The 23,444-nt window shown below is 34.7% G+C and overlaps 2 protein-coding genes across 2 annotated transcripts in view; both read left to right on the top strand.

Annotated features, from left to right (window-relative positions):
- Positions 1-364: 364 nt before the first annotated feature.
- On the top strand, positions 365-18,502 carry LOC140757890 (peroxidase-like). The gene is made up of 12 exons (XM_073093760.1): positions 365-771; positions 2,631-2,770; positions 3,661-3,825; positions 5,201-5,388; positions 5,802-6,006; positions 6,507-6,704; positions 14,697-14,841; positions 15,135-15,291; positions 16,384-16,551; positions 17,233-17,431; positions 17,667-17,772; positions 18,313-18,502. The coding sequence occupies exons 1-12, from the start codon at positions 632-634 to the stop codon at positions 18,410-18,412; spliced, it is 1,911 nt and encodes a 636-aa protein (XP_072949861.1). The 5' UTR covers positions 365-631; the 3' UTR covers positions 18,413-18,502.
- A 4,167-nt stretch (positions 18,503-22,669) lies between these two features.
- Positions 22,670-23,444, top strand: part of LOC140757888 (uncharacterized) — a 228,496-nt gene continuing 227,721 nt past the window's right edge. Inside the window, exon 1 of the mRNA XM_073093759.1 lies at positions 22,670-23,013. Coding sequence (XP_072949860.1) covers positions 22,923-23,013 — 91 coding nt within the window. The 5' untranslated portion in view covers positions 22,670-22,922. The remainder of the gene's footprint in view (positions 23,014-23,444) is intronic.

Genomic DNA, 23,444 nt, shown 5'->3' with positions numbered 1-23,444 from the left:
TTATTACAAGATGACATACGAGTAGCATAACACCTTGGAGTCTGAGACATGATGAGGATTTTGAGAATTTTAATTTTAGATTTAGAAGCGCCAATATTTAAACCATCAATTAATTTAAACTCTATTTAAGTTATTTTATTTTATATTCATTTTGGAGATCATGATAATGTTATTTTTTAACTAACGTCACATTTGGCCACGTTGTAATTAATTTATTTAATCTTGTATATTTTAATTTATTCGTGATCGTAAAAATATTCCACGTGTGACCTTGAATTAGGTTGTTTTATTTGTAACACACCTCTGTGGGTATATACTCTATGCTTTATTAACGTAAAACTCATTATTTCGTCCTCCAAACATAGTGACGGCCGCTACTTGTATTGTGCGTTTATTATTTATAAATAACATACATTAATAATTAATAAAAAATACTTATTAAAATTAAAATGTGTGCAAATAATATTGAAACATTTAAAGATATTAATTTATTAAATTAAATTAAACTTTAAAGTAAATAACTTAATTTTTGGACATTATATAAATAAATATATTTTATATGTGATTGTGTAAATTTTACTTACTTAATTCTATTTTAATACATTTTGAACAGTGTTAAATAATTTTTAAAATGTTAACGGCATTGTTTTTGGTGGCTTGCGTAGTTTTTGAAAATTCAAATGCGTATTCGGCGACTTTCTACGATTCCTTTTCGGGTAATCGTATAACAAACGAAGAAGTGAAGATACATGTTATAAGAAACACTACATAGTAAGTATTTTACATTTTTTATAAATGTTAACAATCTAATTAATTATTAATAAGATAAAAAAATACATATTGTACTTATGTAATTATTAAGTAAATATATTAATTTACTCAATAAAATAATTCTAATTATTTTTATTTAATAAAATGTATAATAAATATTGTATTACTATTGCTTTAAAACAATTTTTACATTTACTGTACATTGTTTAATTAATGAGTTACATGTAAAATAAGGCAATGAAACTAACTTACATAATTATAATAATTATAATGTAATGTAATATTGCTATAATTTAAATGTTACAATACTTTTTACATTTATTATAAAGTGCGCGGCTCCGCTTAATAATTAACTAACTTAATAAATAAATTATACATAATAAATAAAGAGAGGATTATTTTTATAATAAACACACTTTATTTTTAATCTCAATTCATTTTTGTGTGTAACCTGAATAAAAGTCCAATTAGTTATAAAACCACGTGATTGTTGTCAGATTCGCTATTATAGACAGAAAATAAAATTGCCTTTTTATTCATAATAAATGTAGTTGTAATAGAGCTTTTGTTTTTAGTATTTAAGTTGTAAAGAGCGTTTGTTATTAGGTCTAGCTAAATTAGTTTGGTCAAATTTAAGTTAGACTTTACTTTTCGTGTTAATTATTTTGATAAAAATTTCGATTCCTTATGCTTTATTATTTCTAAAACACATTTTTCTATACAACATCTGAATCGGAACTTTTTGAACTTGTTGACCGGACTATTAATAATTAAAATTGCCACCTTCGTGGGAGAGCTTTATTTGCACTTTTTTGATAAACCCACAAAATTTCCTTATGGTACTAATTTTGGTATCAAAACCAGAATACTTAATTTATTTTCTTGTTACTATATATAGATTGGTGCATGCATTCCTCTAAAACCGGATTAGATCTTGATCCTACTCGTACCAAATTTGTACTTATTTATTTTGAATTTTGTTTATGATTACAAAAAGCAGTGATAGCCTAGTGGTTAAGAAACGCGGCCTCTCGACCGAGGGGTCCGAGGTTCAAATCCCAGGCATGCACCTCTGATTTTCAAATTTATGTGCGTATTAGAAATTATATATCACTTGCTTAAACGGCGAAGGAAAACATCGTGAGGAAACCTGCATACCTGAGCGATTTATAAAAAAAAAAATTAAAGGTATGTGAAGTCTACCAATCCGCACTTGGCCAGCGCGGGAGACTATGGCCTAATCCTTCTCATTCTGAGAGGAGCCCCGCGCCCAGCGTGGGATAGCAATGGGTTGATGATGATGATGATGATGTTTATGATTAATATGCACTGATGCCCACTTACTTTTTGTTCGCTCTGTAGATAATCGTAATTTAATAACCAGTCGGCAGAACTTAAATTAGTTCCCAATATTGGGAAAGTAAAACAGAGAGGTACGTTATGGAGTTTTTCACAACGCCGCTGAAATGTATTGGTAAAATTAATCCATTATAAAAATAAATGGTGACTCAGTTATAATTAAATTTTTATACGATTGCTAAGAATGGTTTCTAGCCTGGGAAGCGAACCTCGAATCTTTTAATGCTGAGTTTTTGTTCTTTGAGCCATTCAACTTATTATAGTAGAAGCGAAAGTCTCACTTCGTTTGTAAGTATCTACTGACGTTTTTTATGTCTGGCCGGGTATTGAACCCGGTACTCTCAGCATGTCAGACCGGTATGGTGACGACTTTGCCACGCGGGTCCTCATTTCTCGGTCGTGTTTTTATAAATGTTTCTTTATAAAGTTCAAAAATATTTTAAGTGTCAAAAATAGTAATTTTGCTCCAGCTTAAGTCTGTAGATTCATCCTCATTACAGCTGGTGTACGAACGAGGTGGAGCCCTGCGATCCCTCTGAAGGGCGGCGCATTGATGGCTCCTGCAATAATCTGAAGTACCCATCCGTTGGCGCTATACACACGCCTACGTACAGACTGCTACCGCCCGTATATGATGTTGGTATGTATTTTGTCCTGGCTACAAGGAAAGGTTATGATTTTGTATGTGTGTAATCCATGTTTAATAATCCGCATTTTGAAGGTGGTAGAACCCATTGTGGTTCAACTCCGGCGGCACCACCGCCACACCTATTTCTACCTAATAACAGCAGTGTTAGGCGCTGCTGTGTTCCGGATTGAAGGGTGTGGTAAGGGAGACATACTTTTCCGAGGCGTTCCAGCTTAGTCCTCAGGGGTAGCGGCGCATCTGTCGCCGACCTCAGACAGGAATATCTAATCCTATCTGGGATTGATTACAGATGTCCATGGGCGGCAGTAGCCACTTACCATCAGGTGGACTGCATGCTCGTCTGCTGCTCCTATATTATAAAAAAAAATATATCATTATGTTGATATACGCAGAGGGTTTCAAGTGTTAGGTATGTATTAAATGTACTTAGTTTAGTCTTTTATTTTATTGATCTGTGTAATCTTCCAACCTATATAACCAGTGTTTATATGAAATACAGAGTAGTATTATTCGAGCATTCCTTAGTTTCATTGTCACCTACATCCCACCTTATACGGCGACCCTGCCAGGATTCAATTCCCAGCAGGTAAATATTTAAATAACGAAATTAGATTTTTGCTCTGATTTGGTTTTTGTTATCATCTTTATGTGAATTTATGTCACCCACAATCCACATAGTAATTTTTTTTGTTAACATGAAGTGGCATACCGGCATGCAGTTATCTTATAGTAATTAGTGTATGCAAACACTTAGAACTGACTCCTTATAGAACAGGGGTATTACCTAAAGCCTATCACAGAACCCTTGCCACTCCTGAGATTATGTTTCATGTTATGGGATCATCGTTTGGGACCATTTATGAAGAAAGCGTTATTCACAGGATACGAACCGAAGCGCGCTAAGAGCGGGGCCATGTTACCGCCCATCAGGCCTCTGAGGACCAGCCTGCTGTTGGAAGGCCGTGTCCCGGACCTCAGGTTTACTCAGCTCGTGGCTTACTACATGGTATTCATGTCGGCGGACATTCTGTCGTTCCACGATACTGGTGAGATTTGATTTTTCAAGATTTACGTTATGCATAATTTTAGACTTTCTAGAACAATACTTTGACATATTGTAAAATATTATATTTTTAATGCCAAAAGGTTTCGGGTTCGATTCTTGCTGTGGTAAACATCAAAATGATAAATTTAGAGTTCTATGTTGTGTGCTGCATGTGTGTTTAATACCTACGACACAAGGAATGTTTACGGATAGAAAATATCATTATCAGTTTTGAGAGTGAAGCCTAATATAATTTAGAAAAAAAAGAGTTGATCAATGGATAGAATATTATTTATTGCACACTTCAATAGAACAGAACATTAATACACAATTATATAAGTTAAACGTATCAATAGGCGGCCTTATCTCTAAGCAGCGATCTCTTCCAGACAACCTATGCATGGAAAAAGTAAGGAGGATAGTGAGGAAAGTGGGAAGTTTGTGTGAAGTTGGAAAAGGAATATGAAACAAAAGATAAAAAATACACTAAATAAATCATGCTTAGTAATTGAGCCTAAGTATTAGGTATTTACTTAGATTAGGGAGACATACTCTTCCATCTTCCAGCTTTCCAGCTTAGTCCTCTGGGGTAGCGGCGCATCTGTGGCTGACCTCAGGTAGGAAAATCTAATCTTATCTGAGGTTGATTACAGATGTCCATGGGTTGCAGTGACCACTTACCATCGGGTGGACTGCATGCTCGTCTACTACTCCTATATTATATAAAAAATCATAGTCATACTTATAAATAGATAAATTCATGATACACGAGTAGAATAAGTAATCATAAGTAAATATGCTGGGATTATATCATATGAGATTACGCTGGAATAAAATTGTAACTAAGTAACCACGTTGACTTAGATAACTCAAATAACATTATGAATATTAAAGAACGTAAGTACTTCATAGAACATTATTTAAGGATTTATTTCAATGTTAACCTTAAGTTACGTTGATGTTGAAGTTGTTGAGTCGATATAAGTAATTAACATTGTTTAGAAATTTGATTGGATCATATTGAAGAATAATCATTTCTCATAGTGAGAATGATTTACCACTACGGCCATAGTCCACTACGGTGACCAAGTTAGAATTGGTTGTATTTAATAACATTTTTAAAAAACGTCCAAAAAACTTACTTGATTACGCGTTCACAAAATCTTCAATATGCACTTTACTGCTTCACTTAAAGCATAATTAATTTCTTATACGGTAAAAAGTCTAAAATAAGAGGTATTTGACTTAGATTAGAACCCAGACCTTCCAGAGTTTGAATTTAAAACCACTAAACTAGTGTAAACTAAACTAGTGTAAAAACACTTCTTAGTGTTTTCAAATTCGGTTGTGCTGACTGCTTTTCACATTATTTCCAGTAAATTATCTAAATTGGAAGCCGTATTGCTGTGAAAAAAAAGGGAAGACCGATCCCGAATGCATTCCAATAAGTATCCCGGATGACGATCCCGTGCATCGCTTCTCTGACCAGCGGTGCTTCAACCTCACGAGACCCTGGACTTTCCAGAACCGAGGATGCATCCACAACAACTCTCCACCGGAAAGGGTAAGTGCAATATTTGCAAATAGGTCTTATGCTTGAAGATGAAAGACCGAAGGAGGCAGAGGTCCTTTGTGGATCGACTCAGGGCTTCGAAGGTGGTAGAACCCTTTGTGGTTCGTGGGTGGCATCACCCCCTATTTCTGTCTAATACCAGCAGTGTTAAGCGCTGCTGTGTTCTTATTTGAAGGGTAAGGGATATATGACTTTTCGTGGCGTTCCAGCTTAGCCCGTCAGGGATAGCGGCGCTTCTATGGCCGACCTCAGGTAGGAATCTAATCCTATTTGGAGTTCATTATCGACCTCCATAGGCGGCAGAAGCCACTTACAATCAACTTTGATCTTCGTCAACAGTTTCGCAGTAATATGTAGTTTGAATTTAAATGATGGTGAACTAAAGTATCTTTAATTTTTTTCAGATAATCTCATCAACAACGACCTTCGACCTATCCCAGATATACGGAAATCTTTTAAGGGAGACGAATACCCAAGTAAGAGCATTTACCAATGGGCTTCTGTTGTTTGAGGTGGAAAACGGGAGAATATGGCCCCCGAGTAGCAAAAGACCGTTTGAGGTCTGCATAGCGAATCAGAGGCCCCATGAAACGAGGTGTCATGCTATAGGTAAGTATTAACTGGTGAATTCTGATAGTCATATCGGCCTAGAATAGCGCTATTTCTTCCTTTTGTATACATTTATACAAAAGGATACGATTAAGAGATCAAAATCAGGAGATGTGAATCAGTTCTTTCCTGCTATGTTTATCTATCCAACCAAGTGTGGTGATTGCGGCAAAGTCTCCATTCTAATGAAGGCCTATTAATAGTCGTTTACTTTTTACTTACGACTTTTTACTGTTGCATAGCATTTTATTTGCTATATTTCCACAAAATTTGAAAGATTTGTCGTTTATGTGTTTGCCGATGTGCCTTATCGAATGTAAAACATTTAATATTTATTAACAAAGCAGATCCAAAGTTGAGTTTGATTGCTAATCGTGCCCACAGAGTTAGAAAAATCTTAATACAGTTTGTGGTATTTTTTCATCCAAAAGGTACCCAAAATTTACCAGAATTGTGATCATCCATGATCCAATTCAGTAACATTTATTTACACTTTCCAGCCGATGACAGCACTAACGGAGTGTTTGGCACCAACTTCTTCGTGATCATGTTCTGGAGGCTCCACAATGTCATCGCGTCCAACCTCGCCCGCATTAACCCATGCTGGGATGACGAGAGGCTCTTCTACACCGCCAGGGATATCAATATTGCCATCGCCACTCAAATATTTTATTACGAGTTGAATCCCACTTTAATGGGTGAGTTCTATTGATATTTGTAGATAGAAAAGGTTGAAACGTTAGAACCTTCTGTGGTTCAACTCAGGCGGCACCACCGCCACACCTATTAACAGCAGTGTTAAGCGCTGGTATGCTCTGGTTCGAAGGGTGCGGTATGTCTACTTTTCTGAGACATTCCAACTTAGTTCTCAGGGGTATCAATACTTTGTGGGCAACCTCAGATACGACTCTAGACTTACCAAGTGTCTACAGATGTTCATAGGCCGCAGTGGCTATTTACCATCAGGACTGCATGCTCGTTTGCTTTTTTATTATAAAAAGTAGGTACGAGATTATGACGTAAATCAAATAAAATAAAATTATAAATATCTAAACTACATACTTGCTTATGTTTTTTATTTTTATTGTGAATATTTGACGTGCTGTTTTGCATATTTTATTTCGAACAGGAAAATAGCTTTTTATACTTAAGCAATAAAAAGCTAATGAAAAAGAAGAGTAATAAGCAGTAAAATACATTTTTATTGCGATTCTTAAATTATATATATATAATCCTGAACTTACCACTGACTGACTGACATGCCGTTCTCCATGATGCCGTCTAGGAGCGACTTTGTTGTCTATGGCGGGTTTTCTCCTCTCCCCCCCGAGGCAAAGGGAAAAATATGAGATGCCATAGATTCAAGATGGCGGCCGATTTAAAAATTTTAACTTTTTTATTTATTGACTTTATGCTGATGTTTGTTTCTTTTTCGAATAATATTCACGTGGGTATTACGATGAAATTGGAAAAAAATGAAAAACCAAGATGGCCGCCGAGATATTTGAGTTTGAAATTTTTCAATTTTCGAGGTGTTTTTGGGAGGTCGTATTTCTTGGGATTTTTAATATTTTGTTGCCATTTTTTAAAATTTTCTCGAATATATTCTCAATTTTGCCAAATTGGATTTATTTTTTTTTTCAACAAGATGGCGGGTCGTCTGTTAGGCGATTTGTAAAATGTACGAAAAAACGGATTTTTTGAAGTGAAATATTTGGAGGTTGGCAATGTTTTAGCGATTTGGTTTGTTCGGGGCGGTCGTGGGGCTCGGTCCGAGGTGTTGCCAGGTTTGAGTTTTTTTCTCCCCACTCTAACAATTTTTCAAACTTTTCATTCAAAAATATGAAAAGTAGAAGGAGAAATATTTTTGATGAACATTTTTCACAGGAATATTTTTTTTGGCTGTCGTAATGACATTTGACCATTTTCGTCGATGTCGACTGGCAACACTGGCCGCAGGAATTTTTTTTCAGTTTTACGAAAAATCGACTTCATCGACCTGAAGGAGTGGTGGGGGGTGGATTTGATGTATGAGTGGAATTTTTTGTTTGCCTCCGTGTCTATGGGAAAAATCTGAAACTTTCAAAATTCAAGATGGCGGCCGAGCTGGATTGGGCAACTTTTTTTTTTATTTTGCACCTATCCAAGATCGGTATCGTTTCCGGCTAATTTGAGGGCGACTGATACGATGAAATTAGAAAAAGTTGAAAAAACAAGATGGCCGCCGAGATATTTGAGTTTGAAATTTTTCATTTTTCGAGGTGTGTTCGCGGGGTGGCACTGATGTGTTTTTTTAAATATTTTTTGGATTTTTTTCTTTTTTTTTCTTGGATATATGCTCAATTTTACCAAATCGGATTTATTTATTTTTTTAACCAGATGGCGGATCGTTCGTCAGGCAATTCGTAAAATGTATGAAAAAATGCATTTTTTGAAGTGAAATATTTTGAGGTTGGCAACATTTCAGCGAATCGCCTTGTATGGGGCGGTTGTGGAGCGTGACTTGAAGTGTTGCCAGGTTTAGGTTTTTTTTTCTTTGTTCATACTTTTTTTGGAACTTTCCATTCAAAAATGTAAAAAGTAGAAGGAGAAACGTTTTTAATGAAAATATTTTACATGGGTATTTGTCAGGGGGGTCGTAATGACATTTGACCATTTTCATCCAAATAAACTGGCAACACTGGGAACTAGATTTTTTTTTTCACTTTTTTGACATTTCGAGTAGCCCAGCCTAAACTATTGGTGTGGGGTAGTAATAATGTATGAGATATTTTTTCGGTATATTATGGTGGTTATAGGAAAAATGGGAAACATACAAAATTCAAGATGGCGGCCCTCCTGCGATTTTCAACTTTTTTTTTACTCTGCGCGCCTACCTGAGAATGGTGTCATTTTCGGCTAATTGTGGGACGACTGTTACGATAAAATTAGAAAAAATTGGAAAAACAAGATGGCCGCCGAGATATTTGAGTTTGAAATCTTTAATTTTTCGAGGTGTGTTCGTGGGGTCGTAGCGCGATGGTTTTATTAATATTTTTTCGACATTTTTGTTTTCTTGGCCGGAGTGTATCCTCAATTTTATCATATGGCAATATTATTTGTTTTAAACCAGATGGCGCACCTTGTGTCAGCCATTTTGTAAAATGTACGAAAAAATGCATTTTTCGAAGTGAAATATTTTGAGGTTGGCAACATTTGAGCGAGTCGCTTTGTATCGGGCGGTCATGGAGCTCGGCTCGAAGTGTTGCCAGGTAAAGTTTTTTTTTTCATCGTTCATACATTTTTTGGAACTTTTCATTCAAAAATGTAAAAAGTAGAAGGAGAAATATTTTTAATGAATTTTTTTCACAGGACTATTTTTTTTGGGTGCCGTAATGACATTTGACCATTTTCATCTTAATCAACTGGCAACACTGGGATACAGATTTTTTTTTCACGATTTTCACTTTTTGCGTACTTGGGCGGAAACCGTAGACAGAGCATATAAGTTATGTATGGGAGATATTTTTTATTTCAAATGGACCCTATGTAAAAAATCGAACATCCAATGTTGCCATATACAAAAAAAATGTTTTCATACAAATGCATTTTCTACAGGATTATCGAAGATTTCAAGCTGTTGCCGCCATTTGGCGTCATTTTTTTGTATGAGGCGCTTAATGGCACTTAAAGACTGTACCAATGTGTAAAAAAATATTTCAGTGTTGCCATACAAAAAATAATAATTTTCATACATGTGCATTTTTGTATGTCACATTTCAAACTGTTGTAAATTTTTGACAACGTTATAATGTATGACGCGTTTGTATGTACTAATAGACTGCACATTTTGGTAAAAAAATATTTTAGTGTTGCCATACAAAAAATATTAATTTTCATACATATGTATTTTTGTACGTAATATTTCAAGCTGTTGTCTTGTATTGGTAACATTAGAATGTATGAGGCGTTTGTACGTACTAATATTGTGCACATTTTGATTAAAAAATATTTTAGTGTTGCCATACAAAAAATAATAATTTTCATACATTTGTATTTTTGTACGTGGTGTTTCGGGCTGTTGTCTCCCTTTAAAGACCCCCACCACCATGCCCAGCATCACTTAACGTCAGTTTTCTGTATGAGGCGTTTACTGGTACTTATAGACTGTATAAATTGGTGGAAAAATATTTCAGTGTTGCCATATAAAAAATAATAATTTTCATACAAGTGCATTTTTGTGTGTCATACTTCAAGCTGTTGTTTCCTTTTGATGTCATTTCAATGTATGAGGCGTTTGTAGGTACTAATATTCTACATATTTTGATAAAAAAATATTTTAGGGTTGCCATACAAAAAATTATAATTTTTATACATATGTATTTTTGTATGTGGTGTTTCGGGCTGTCTCCCTTTAAAGACCACCACCACCATGTCCAGCATCACTAAATGTCAGTTTTCTGTATGAGGCGTTTAATGGTACTTATAGACTGTATAAATTGGTGAGAAAATATTTCAGTGTTGCCATATAAAAAATAATAATTTTCATACAATTGCATTTTTGCATGCCATATTTCAAGCTGTTGTTTCCTTCTGAGGTCATTCCAATGTATGAAGCGTTTGTTGATATTAACAGTTAAGACATTTGGGTAAAAAAATATTTCAGTGTTCCCATACAAAAAATAATAATTTTCATACATATGCATTTTTGTATGTAATATTTCAAGCTTTTGTGTATTTTTGACAACCTTATAATGTATGACGCGATTGTAGGTACTAATAGACTTCACATTTAGGTAACAAAATATTTAAGTCTTGCCATACAAAAAATAATAATCTTCATACATATGTACTTTTGTATGTAATATTTAAAGCTGTTGTCTTGTATTGATGCCATTAAAATGTATGAGGCATTGGTAGATACTAATAGTCTGCACATTTTGGTAAAAAAATATTTTAGTGTTGCCATATAAAAAATAATAATTTTCATACATTTGTATTTTTGTATGTGGTGTTGCGGGATGTTGTCTCCTTTTAAAGACTACCACCACCATGCCCAGCATCACTAAATGTCAGTTTTCTGTATGAGGCGTTTAATGGTCCTTATAGACTGTATAAATTGGTGAGAAAATATTTCAGTGTTGCCAAATAAAAAATAATAATTTACATACAAGTGCATTTTTGTATGCCATATTTCAAGCTGTTGTTTCCTTCTGACGTCATTCCAATGTATGAAGCGTTTGTTGATATTAACAGTTAAGACATTTGGGTAAAATAATATTTCAGTGTTCCCATACAAAAAATAATAATTTTCATACATATGCATTTTTGTATGTAATATTTCAAGCATTTGTATATTTTTGACAACCTTATAATGTATGACACGATTGTAGGTACTAATAGACTTCACATTATGGTAACAAAATATTTAAGTGTTGCCATACAACAAATAATAATTTTCATATATATGTATTTTTGTATGCAATATTTCAAGCTGTTGTCTTCTGTTGATATCTTTAGAATGTATGGGGTGTTTGTAGGTACTAATATTCTGCACATTTTTATAAAATAATATTTTAGTGTGGCCATACAAAAAATAATAATTTTCATACATATGTATTTTCTATTAAATATTTCAAGCTGTTGTATATTTTGACAACATTAAAATGTACGATGCGTTTGTAGGTATTAATAGATTTCACATTGTGGTAAAAAAAAAATCAGTGGTGCCGTACACAAAATAATATTTTTTATACGCATGCATTTTTGTATGTAATATTTAAAACTGTTGTCTCCTTTTGAAGTTATTACCTAATACGTGGCGTTGTTAGCTACTAACAGTTTGAACCATAGATATATTATACTAATAGATTGGCAATCCGAAAGAGTCAGAGCATAGTATACGTATGTGTTAGAGCGAGATAGACAGGCGAGACATTATTAACATTATAAAAATAAATAAAATTAAAATTAGGTTAAAACCTTTCACTCGAAAAATAATGCTGGCCACATATTTAATTGGCTGTAACGCTGTATTCGTGATTTAAAAAAAAACAAAAGGGTATTATGGCGGGAAACGGCAGATGTTAAGGACGATGTTTGTGGAGGTCTTGGAAATAAATAAAAATAACTAGGTTGAAGTCTTCCATTGGAGATACCCCCAACAATTCAGCCAGTGGGATCGGGTGTGTAAAACTGCGTAAGTTAATTTATTCGATATATTTAAATACAACAAATTAAGAATCGATACAAATGTTGGTTGGCACAGATTGTTTTAAGTTTGCTATCTGAGTTTATTAAATAGATATATAGTAGCCTAGCCGGGCGTTTTTCAGGAATTTGATTTGATTTTGGGTCAAATGTTTTTGTTTTCATTTTACCTTAATTTGATATAAATCATAATAACACTATATTAAAAGTTCTTACTTACACAGTCGAGATATAAAATGGCAGTACCGTTGTTATGAGCAAATGTTATATTTGTTTAGAAGAACTTTAATGTTATAAGACAATTTTTGCAGGCTTCAAATTATTAATATTTCGTGATACATTTAACACCTCACGTTTTGGAGTATATGTTAAATATTTACTAGGGTTCATTGTGCGGATAATATCCGAAAGTAATTATTGAATTTTAAAATTATCGATGTTATATTGTTTAACATTATATTATCCGTATAATAATAATGGGATTAGGTTATAGAAAGTTTGTTCTATTCCTAAGTGTCCATTATGACTTGAGTTTTTGAGTATTCTATTTATTTTAGTTTAATTCGTTGTATGTGTTAAATTGTTTGTGGCTTAAGTTACCTATATGAATTTTACCCGTGATTATTCTTTTTGGAGTGTAGCTCTACCATGCACATAGCAGGAAGGGGCGTAAGATGTTAGATTCTATTCTTACGTATTCATTTATAATTATTTATTAACAGACACAGACACAGATTTTGTGGATGTGGTATGTAGTCAAATAAAGGATACAAAATGTATTAATCTTCAACATTTTTGTGACTTTAAAAGAGGGGTAAAATATAAGATTTACTAAAGAAGGGCCATAATCTATTAGGTATATTTGGATATTTTCAAAGGATGGACAGGATAAATATGATATACGATTTACAAAAGAAGGATTTTTTTTTTTTTTTTTTTTTTTTTTTTATAATATAAGAGTAGCAGACGAGCATGCAGTCCACCTGATGGTAAGTGGCTACTGCCGCCCATGGACATCTGTAATCAACCCCAGATAGGATTAGATATTCCTACCTGAGGTCGGCCACAGATGCGCCGCTACCCCTGAGGACTAAGCTGGAACGCCTCGGAAAAGTCTGTCTCCCTTACCACACCCTTCAAACCGGAACACAGCAGCGCTTAACACTGCTGTTATTAGGTAGAAATAGGTGTGGCGGTGGTGCCGCCGGAGTCGAACCACAAAGGGTTCTACCACCTTAAGGATATAATATAAGAGGTATATTTTCTGCACTGCTCTGCTCCTATTGATTGTAGCGTGATGAAAAGTATAGGTACTATAACCAGCTCAGGAGTATGAAAAATAATTGTATCAAGTTTCGTTAAAATCCGTCGAGTAGCTTTTTTTTCTATAACGGTTATATAGACAGACAGACAAAAATTTTAATGATTGCATTCTTGACATCAGTATCGATCCCTAAATACCCCCTGATAGTTATTTTGGAAATATATTTCTTGTACAGAATTGACCTCTCTACAGATTTATTATAAGTATAGAATTAATATAGATAATATAATATATAGAAATAATGTATGACGCGTTTTATGTACTAATAGACTACACATTTTGGTAAAAAAAAAATTTAGTGTTGTCATACAAGAAATAACAATTTTTATAAATAGTTATTTTTGTATATAATATTTCAAGTCTCCTTATTATGTCTTTAAAATGTATGGCTTATAGACAAAAAAATCACGACCCAAATTCTTGGTAATTTGCAAATATTAACTCATATCTTTTCCAAACAGCCCCAAACAGAATTAATAAAACTTCAATATCGGGTAAAAAATGTAAAAGAAATTTGCACGCAAAACTAAAGAAGACAACCGTTTCGCGAGCTGCTTTAGCAGCGAGCGCACACAAGCGATACCTAGTTAAGTATATAATTACGTTTGTAAAAGTTATTTTAAAGTTATTTAATATAAGTTAATTGTTTAATTGTAAGCACAAACCATGCTTACTCGTACAGTATCAAAATTTTATGGTGCCATTTTAATTTTGGGTAATTTTGTTAGTATACAGTTTAACTTTATGACTTAAATATAATTCTAGAGTCCTCTAAAGCAACACATTGGTTAAAACAATTTGCTAATTAAAGATTATTATTAAAACTAAAAACCGGACTAGTTAAAAATATAGCCTACTTATATCTCATACTTTAGCAATTTCCATTCCAAACACTCTTCATCTGTTAAAGTTTGTCCAGTCGTTTGATCTCTAAAACGTGCAAAATTACCTAATTTTAGCTGAAGGTAATGTTGTTAAGTACCTACTTAACAACGTTACCTCCATTATCCTCGGCGCTGCGTAGAGGACTCCGGGATCTCCAAAAGAAGGCAACCGGAGTCCTCTAAGCAAACTACTGCCCATTGTATATGACTCTGCTTTATTGAACCTCAATCTATGAATTTTGTATTTGGTGTTAGATTTATTAAAATCTTATTTATCTATATTTCTGTATTAGGTCGTGAGAATCTAGAACGAGACAGAGTGATATCTTACCACGAAGGGTTCAGAGATGTTTACAACGAGAATCTTCTACCGCAGCTGTCTGCAGAGTATACCTTGGTGCTGCGCTGGGCACACACCATGCAAGAAGGCGTTATGCAGTAAGTATTATTGTAAGCTATTTTGCGAATGTCTTTGGCAAGATTTTGTAGGAAAAATATTTGGCTAACGTAAGAAATCAAACAGTCAGTTTCGGTTATAACTATGTATACCATTCCAGCGAATTTAGGATTCCAATTCCAACCTCTATTTTCTATATTATTATTTATCAGAAATAAGTGAAACATGACTTTAGGAAAGCTTGGATCGTAAAACTTGATCGAAATGTGCCATAAAGATGTTAGAGGTGTGTGTAAGTTACCGATCCAAAAACGCTAAAATTTTCTTTTTTTAGTTTATACGACAAAGACGGCAACTATGTCAAGGATATGAGGATAGCCAATCTGACTTTGAGGACTGGGTACCTGGGCGTCGGGGATAATATGGACTATATGACGCAAGGCTCCTTCCGGCAGGCTGGTGCCAAGGTCGATTACACCGTGGATCCAGACGTAAGTATATACCTATTTTTTATAATATAGGCGTAGCAGACGAGCATGCAGTCCACCTAATGGTAAGTGGCTTCTGCCGCCCATGGACATTTGTAATCAAACCCAGGTAGGATTAAATATACTACTACTACCTGAGGTCGGCCACAGATGCGCCGTAACCACCAGGACTAAGCTGGAATGACTCGGAAAAGTATGTCTCCCTTACCACATCCTTCAGACCAGAACACAGCAGCGCCTAACACTGCCGTTATGAGGTAGAAATATGTGCGGCGGTGGTGCCGCCGGAGTCGAACCACAAAGGGTTCTACCACCTTTAATCTATTTGGCAAACGTAGATCTCCCGGCGGGCTAGGTGATCATGCCCGCGGAGCGACCAAGCTCTAACAGTCTCAGTTCTGAGCTTGTATAAATACAAGATGTTGAGAAAACTTCTATAGAGTAATTAAGAATACTCGTGGCACCATCTCTTGACGAGAAGTGGGAAGTCGCTACATCTACATCTTATTTTACGGGAAGCTTTACTTTTACCGTTTTGTTAATTTTGACTCCCAATGGGCGTAGATGTAATACTGCTATTTGCGTAATCTTAAATTCCCGGCGGCGATACATTAATATTTGAGAGACCGAAAAATGAAGGTTGACCTGGATGTGATAAAAACGTTTTCTTAACTTATCCCAAAAGATAGATGACTAATATAAAAGGTAGGTAGAAACGATCTTTTTCAACATTTTTGAAGAACTGCTTGTAATGATAAAACTTGTCTGTAAGGGGATCATGTGAAATGTTCTCAACTCGCCTACAAAAATTAACAAGGTTTGACGATAGTTATCTAAAGATAACTAAATTAAGCCGTTCGTCTCAGTGATGAGCTTAATGTGCTCCCAGAAGCACAGAAACGTGCATAAAATTTTATCACTGACGGTCACCCATCCAACTATAGCCCGCGCCGACTTTGTTATAAGATTGAAGTAATCAACGAGCTTTCATTTATTACATGATAAATGGTATTACTTCATAAATAGGTCGATGTCGCCCAATCTGTACCCAATTGAGAACTGCTGTGTTTAAGGTATTTTTTCCTCCTCATGCAGATTGGTGAGACGGGTTTGGGCACTCTGCAGAAGATAGCGGATCTCCCTTCAAGCGATCTGTCCAAGAACAGGCACTTCGGCATGCAACCGTACACCAAGTACAGGGAGTTCTGCTTCGGAGACACCTTCAAGACTTTCGATGATCTGTTACACGTTATCGATCAGGAGGTATACGCTACACGCTTTATACACTCACAGCCCCACTCTAGGAATCCCTTTATATAGTATAGTATAGTATATAATAGTATAAGATAAAAGGTGGTATGGACACAGAAACCTAAATTCATTATTTAGATATCTGTCTAGCCGGGAACCAAACCCGGGACTCTCGACTGCGCGTCAGACCGTTGTGGGGTCGTCAGGATCGTAAGGATCTTGATTGTCATTTTCGTAATAAGTCAAGCAGTAAACAAACATACACCCCATGTTGGTAAGTCCCTTGGACGAAAGTAATGCCATTTAGAATAGGGGTCTTACCTGATGCCGATCACAGATGCGTTGCCACTTCAAGGTCTAAGATTCTCGCCTTATAATATACTCGTAAGTTAACGTGATACCAAAAGACCAAGTACACTCATTGAATTGGTGAGTGGTCGTTGCCATCCATGGATATCTATAATCACTCATCAAAAATAGATCTAGAGTTGTACTTGAGGTTGGACATACATGTCTAGCTATTTTTGAAACTTTGAATAAGAACACAATAACGTCCGCACCTAACTACAAAGGATTTTACCACGTTCGTATATCTCAAGTCTTAAGTGTACTGTAGGGCCAAGCTATGTAGACAATCAATTTCTACGTCTTTGTAACTATAGATATAAGATTAAAATCTTTGTTTTATTCCAGAGGGTAGAAAAACTAAAAGAGATGTACGAGCACGTGGACGACATAGACCTGTTAGCTGGCGTGTGGGTGGAGAAGCTGATCCCTGGCGGTTACGTCCCGGAGACGTTCTACTTCATGACGGTGGAGCAGCTGCTGCGGATCGTGAGGTCCGACCGCCACTGGTACGAGCGGCCGAATCGACCTCATGCTTTTACGATCGGTGAGTTCAGAGCACTTTAAGAGTCTGGGGATTGATTTCGGTGCTACTTTGATTACTCTGATTTATTAATTTAATTTAAAGCACTGATCTTATGATGATTATATGATGTTTTAATGAAATAAGTAAAAATGTTTTCTGCCACGTCGCATGCTCATCATTTGTATGAAAGTATTATAAAATTGTAATGGAAGATGTTATGTCATAAATATATAGAAAAATAATTATATCGTTCCAGAACAATTAGCCGAGATAAGAAAAGCATCGATGGCTCGCCTTCTGTGCGATGTAGGAGACACTGTGTCCCACATACAACCACGAGCGTTCCTACTGGCTGGGCCCGGGTAAGATATCGTCGTAAACCCATTCCTGTCTTACTACCGGATACAGGTCTCTTCTCAGAGAGGGGTTGGGCCATAGTTCACGACGCTGCTAAGTGCGAACTGGTGGAGAAACTATTATGTACTTGTCTTGTATAGTGTTCTGTCCGTCCGTCTGTCACAGGAATGTATCTTTTGAACCGCATTAGATGGATACTTCTATTTTACGGAATGTATATTATTATAGCCATTATAAGACTAAACACTAAAAATAAATTTCAAAAATATGAAAAGTTAAAAAACCGGTATATTTAAGCATTTTCGGTATATCTATTAAGCCGTTATTAGTATTTCATATTTTCATAATGTATTTTTATAGCTGCTATTATAACAAATAATTAACCGAGATTAATTTAATAAAAAAAATATAAACCGGGATATTCGTGCAGTCCGGGAATTTGTCCGGTTGTTTGTTTAATACACACTTAATCCGATTATTTTTCTTCTTTATTGATGTTTTTCTTGCTTCTTATTTTTTTATTTTGATCTGTTTTGTTGTTACAGGAACGAAATGGTGAGCTGTAAGCAGATCAAGAAACTAAACTACCGTGCGTGGAAGGACGAGACATGTCAATCCAATTATAAGCCGAACACTGCAGTTTAGTAAATAAGTATTATATATTGTAATTAATAATTTATAAAAGTTATAGATAAGTACCTACTATTAAAGTGTAGAATAGAAAAATAAAAGCGATTGAATGTCTCTTTATTTTAGATTGTATTCCTCCCGAAGAGATTAAATGCCTAGAGCAGAAATTTATAACGTTTTCATACAAAATTTGTCCCCTCCTACGATAATCATCTCTGATAGGTCGATTAAAAATAAGTAAAAAAATAAAAAATGTAGTTTGAAGTGGAAGTGCCACGTCTAAACCTCAAACCTTAAAAAAGTTTTCAAAAATGTGTGAGATCTACTAATTTACAATTGACAAGTTCGGTGGATTATGGCCTAAGCCTCTCTCACTACGAGAAGAGGAAATTGAACAGCAGTGTTACTACATATAATGGGTTGACGATGACGATTGGTGGACATAGGTCACATTTAGAGTCATTTTATTCAACCCTACATAGATTGTTAGTGTGATATTGAAAATTGATTTACAAGTTTGAAGGTGGTAGAATCCTATGTGAATCGACTCAGGCACCACTGCCACACCTATTTCTGCCAACTAACACCGGCGTTAAGAACTGTCGCTTTTTCGAGGCGTTCCAGCTTAGTCCTCAGCAGTAGCGGCGCATCTATGACCGACCTCAGTTAGGTATCCTATATGGGGTTGATTACAGATGTCCACGGACGGCAGAAGCCACATACCATCAGGTGGACTGCATGCGCGTTTACTAATTCTATATTTAAAAATTCTGACAACTAAAAACACGTAAAATTATTTTTCCATTTAAAACTAATAAGGTTTATGTAACTTATCTATACGAAAAGGTATACGCGTACATGTGGAAACTAATTTGGGATAAGCGAAGGCTTTCCTCAGGGAGATCGAAGGTTCTGCCGGCTATAATGGCATAGATTAATGATGATGTATTATCAACTATTTTTTATTAATGCTGTAACAAAAACATTTTTTGGATTTAAAGATTCTTTTTTATAATAGTATTCGGAGCTTAGGTAACTTTTCGAATATAATATTAAAACATACCAATTCTGCCACACGCAGTAGGTACTCGAATACGTACTCGTAGTACTTATTAAATATTAAATTCTTGGAAGAAATGTAGTTTTACACTAAGTGATTTTTACTTCTTTAGGGTTTCTTAAACAAAAGGTAAAATGATGAACCTGTGTGTGTCTGTCTATTACAGGGCTCTTTTTTTGAGCTGTAATACACTAAGACATTTTACTGAGTATATATTGCTACCATAGATTAGTAAAGATTACTCACTCCTACCAAGAAAATGTACCCAGTTTTGAGAATTGAAATAGTTGCGTAAACAAGTTTAGCCACGTCTCCGTGCTAAAATGTCCCTAAAATATTTGAAATAATTATTTATTTTTTACGTAAATTACGCAGTATTAGTTATTATTCGTAAATTTTCTCTAAAAATGTTTTTATTCGTCAAGAATTCAAAAAAAGAACTTACTAAAATAAGCCGTATGTGGCTTCATTCAATTTCAAGACGGCGACGTATCTTTATTAATCTATGATTGCTACGGCCAGTATAATAACAGATACTAGAAATTAAAAAGTTCAAGGTAAGGCCCCGTATACAAGGCGCAATAACAAATACTAAATAAACACATGAAAATTTGCAAAGTTCGGCTCACACTTTGCAATTTTTTGCTCTAAAGTTAAAACTTACATGCAACACACCTGTAATCTTGAATGGTACTCTCATTAATCACATCACATCACAAATAAAAAAACAGCTTTTAAAAACTCATTTCTGTGAAAGTGAAACCACGGAAATGTTCCAACGAAGACTTTGTCGTTGGAACATTTCCGTGGTTCGTTTTTGTTTTACTCTGACTGGTTTCGTGGCGTTGCATATAAATTGGTTGTGATGCCGTTTCGCTAAAAATACAAAAGAAAGTAACTTTGCACGCTAAATGTCGTTTAAGTCTTCGTTTAAATGTTTTTTTATTGCTATTTTATTTAGTGCAACCTTTATTTTGTATATTTTATGTATATCTTTAACGTTGGACGATCTCTGCATGATATAAAATATTATGCGATTTATTATGACAGAATATTAGCTAAAAATGTCTGACTAATATTATAAAGATTTCTTTACTACTCTGACTACTGAACTGATTATAATTATTCTTTTACCATTAGAAACCTATTAAACTCAACTCAAAAGTCATATAGGTTATTTTATACGCCACGTGAAACTACAAGGAGCAGCTAGTATACAAAGGTATAGGGTTGTTTTTCTTTAAATAATATGAAACATTATTGACGAAATTCAAACATACGAGAATTTTACTCGAGATCGATTATAATAAGAACGACGACGATATTTGCGTGTTGATTATAATTATTCTTTTACCATTAGAAACCTATTAAACTCAACTCAAAAGTCATATAGGTTATTTTATACGCCACGTGAAACTACAAGGAGCAGCTAGTATACAAAGGTGTAGGGTTGTTTTTCTTTAAATAATATGAAACATTATTGACGAAATTCAAACATACGAGAATTTTACTCGAGATCGACTATAAGAACGACGACGATATTTGCGTGTTCAGAACTCAAGACTTCAAGGAGATATAGACAGAAAAAAAGTTCCATCTTCTTTTTGTTTGCAGATGGCATACAAAAAAGTTGAGTCTTACAATCCGTACGAGCAAAGGTGTATCGATGGGACTTGATACCTGGAGTACCCTCAGCAGGCGGTGTATACACGCTGCAGTACACAGTGCTGCCTTTGCCTTTGATCATGGTATAATGCTTTGTGATGGTGTCTTTAATCATGGCATAATTCACATACAACAACAGTGCTTGCGGAGGTAAAATTCGTTTTTGTACAACGGGATTCCAGTTATTAAATCCCTGCAAACACTTCTGATATTTTTAAGTTATAACTATGTACATTATAAAAATATAATATCCTACTAGATCAATAAAGTTAAAGAAAAATATATTGAGAAAAGCGATTAGACATCTGTAAAAAACGTTATTAAAGCTGTGTATACGATCAGTACTAGCCAGCATGAGAATTAAATGCTTGTATGCCCGGAGTTATATCTGTAACCCAACCAAGAAATCAGTAACCGAATGTAAGTTACACCTTTTTGGGATCCAAAGTCCTAAAATTGACATAATGAAAACTGCACCTTAGTTTCCTTTTTTGTTTCAGCTTAAATTCTGTCCTCTGTGGTCTATTTATATTTGAAGATGGTAGACCCTTTGTAAGTAATTGTAGTAAGTTGTAGTAAGGGAGACACACTTTTCCGAGGCGTTTCGGCTTAGTCCCCAGGGCTAGCGGCGTATCTGTGAACGACGTCAGGTAGTAATATATATTCCTTTCTGCAGTAGCCACTTATGATCAGGTGGACGGCATGCTCGTCTGTTATATTACTAAAAATATATGAGTATATATGTATGGTCACGTATGTTTACGGCTCAACAAATTGCTGTTTGCGTTCCATTTAAAAATGGGTTAATAAAGTTTGTTTTCTATTTCAGAAATGAAATGGTGAGAGATTGCTGAAGTGGGTTTCTGGGCTTGGAGATGCTTCTTGTTATATGGGTTAAGTTGGTGAAATAAAACGAATACGTGTTGCATCATTTCAGTGCAGGTTGCCTTTGTTAATAAATGTTAGTCGGTTAGTTCAGCGGAGCAATGTCACTGGTGTTTTGGGAACTCTCTGACAATAATTCAGATGAAGCCTAAAATATTTAATTATAGTTATTATCATTGTGTTGATAAAGTTATAGTTATTAATTTAGTTTAGAATAATTAATGTTCGAAAAAGATTTTATCAAAAAGGAAAAGAAAAAGTTAGTGTATTTTTTTTTGCCTAATAATTTTAATCGTAGTTCAAGAAATAGCGTTATTGTTATTTCTGTAGTATATATTGTGGCAATACCTCGCCACTACAAAACTGTTTCTAGCACTTTTCAAAATAGATGGTACCGATTTAACAACCTTCTCAATTTTACGATAAAATCAAATAAAGTCACGTGCCCTTAAAATTGAATCAACAGACTAATAAAAACAAATGCTCTCATATTTACGGGCAATATATCCCGCAATATTAGCGGGCAAAATTTCAACAGGTGATAAACTTAGCACAATACACGTTTGATTAATCGTTCGTCCGTTCGTACAGATCTTCACCTGTTAGAAATATTCGGGAGCTATGCGCATGTGTAGGGGTGAAACCTTCAGTACCGCGCCGGCTTTCGTTCGAAGGGGACCCCAACCCTCCCTGAAAGCCTCAAATACGCGGCAAATCGTAAACTCTACAACTTAACAAATTATCGTATTGCCCCGAAGCAATTTAATTCTATTTCCGAATCAATTGAATTGATTCCGTTAAGTGATAGTTCGAATTTCGAATTTGTTTGGCAAATGTTTTAATTGTAACTTCGCTGTCGTTTAATTGTATTTTTATTCAATTAAATTGCATCCAATTGAATTATAACGTATTAAAATGTGGTGGATCCTGCGACGTGCCCGGCTCACCGGCGCTTCTCTCTTCAGCCAGTCTACCAGCACCTCTAACAACAACAACACCAAAACAGGTAAGTTTACAGTTACTAAAACTTAATAAAATTTATTTTTAACGTGCTATTTACATTTTATTTGATCGATACTAATAAAATAAGTGCTTTTTTAAACATATTCTATTCTAATTAGAATTAGATAATAATCAGGCCTGATATTTTTATAAAAAATGTACACGTGCCAAATTTTTTTTAATTATGAAATTAAGTAGGTTCTTTAATTTTGTACATTTAAATTATATTAAATGCAGTAAATATACAGTATGTTATTTATCAGCCATAATTTACTTCTCCATTTACGATAGTGACTAGTATTATAGGTACCGAGAAGATAGTTTAAATTGTTTAATGACGTGTTGCAAATCAAGGAAGTTTTATAATTTTTGAAACTGTTATCATAATATTTTGGTTTTTATTTGTAAGGGCAAATGTGCAGCCTGCGTAATCTT

The sequence above is a fragment of the Epargyreus clarus genome, unplaced genomic scaffold, assembly GCF_041222505.1.
Source record: "Epargyreus clarus isolate Ecla_fem2 unplaced genomic scaffold, WU_Ecla_fem_2.2 ptg000005l, whole genome shotgun sequence".
NCBI lineage: Eukaryota > Metazoa > Arthropoda > Insecta > Lepidoptera > Hesperiidae > Epargyreus > Epargyreus clarus.
Note: the sequence above shows the minus strand (reverse complement) of the source record. Positions and strands in the feature narration are given on the sequence as shown.

Coding starts and splice junctions, on each gene's coding strand:
- LOC140757890 (XM_073093760.1), top strand. CDS start 632: ATGTTAACGGCATTGTTTTTGGTGGCTTGCGTAGTTTTTGAAAATTCA. Junction 772..2,630: donor GTTATAAGAAACACTACATA/GTAAGTATTTTA, acceptor TCCTCATTACAG/CTGGTGTACGAACGAGGTGG. Junction 17,432..17,666: donor ACCTCATGCTTTTACGATCG/GTGAGTTCAGAG, acceptor ATATCGTTCCAG/AACAATTAGCCGAGATAAGA.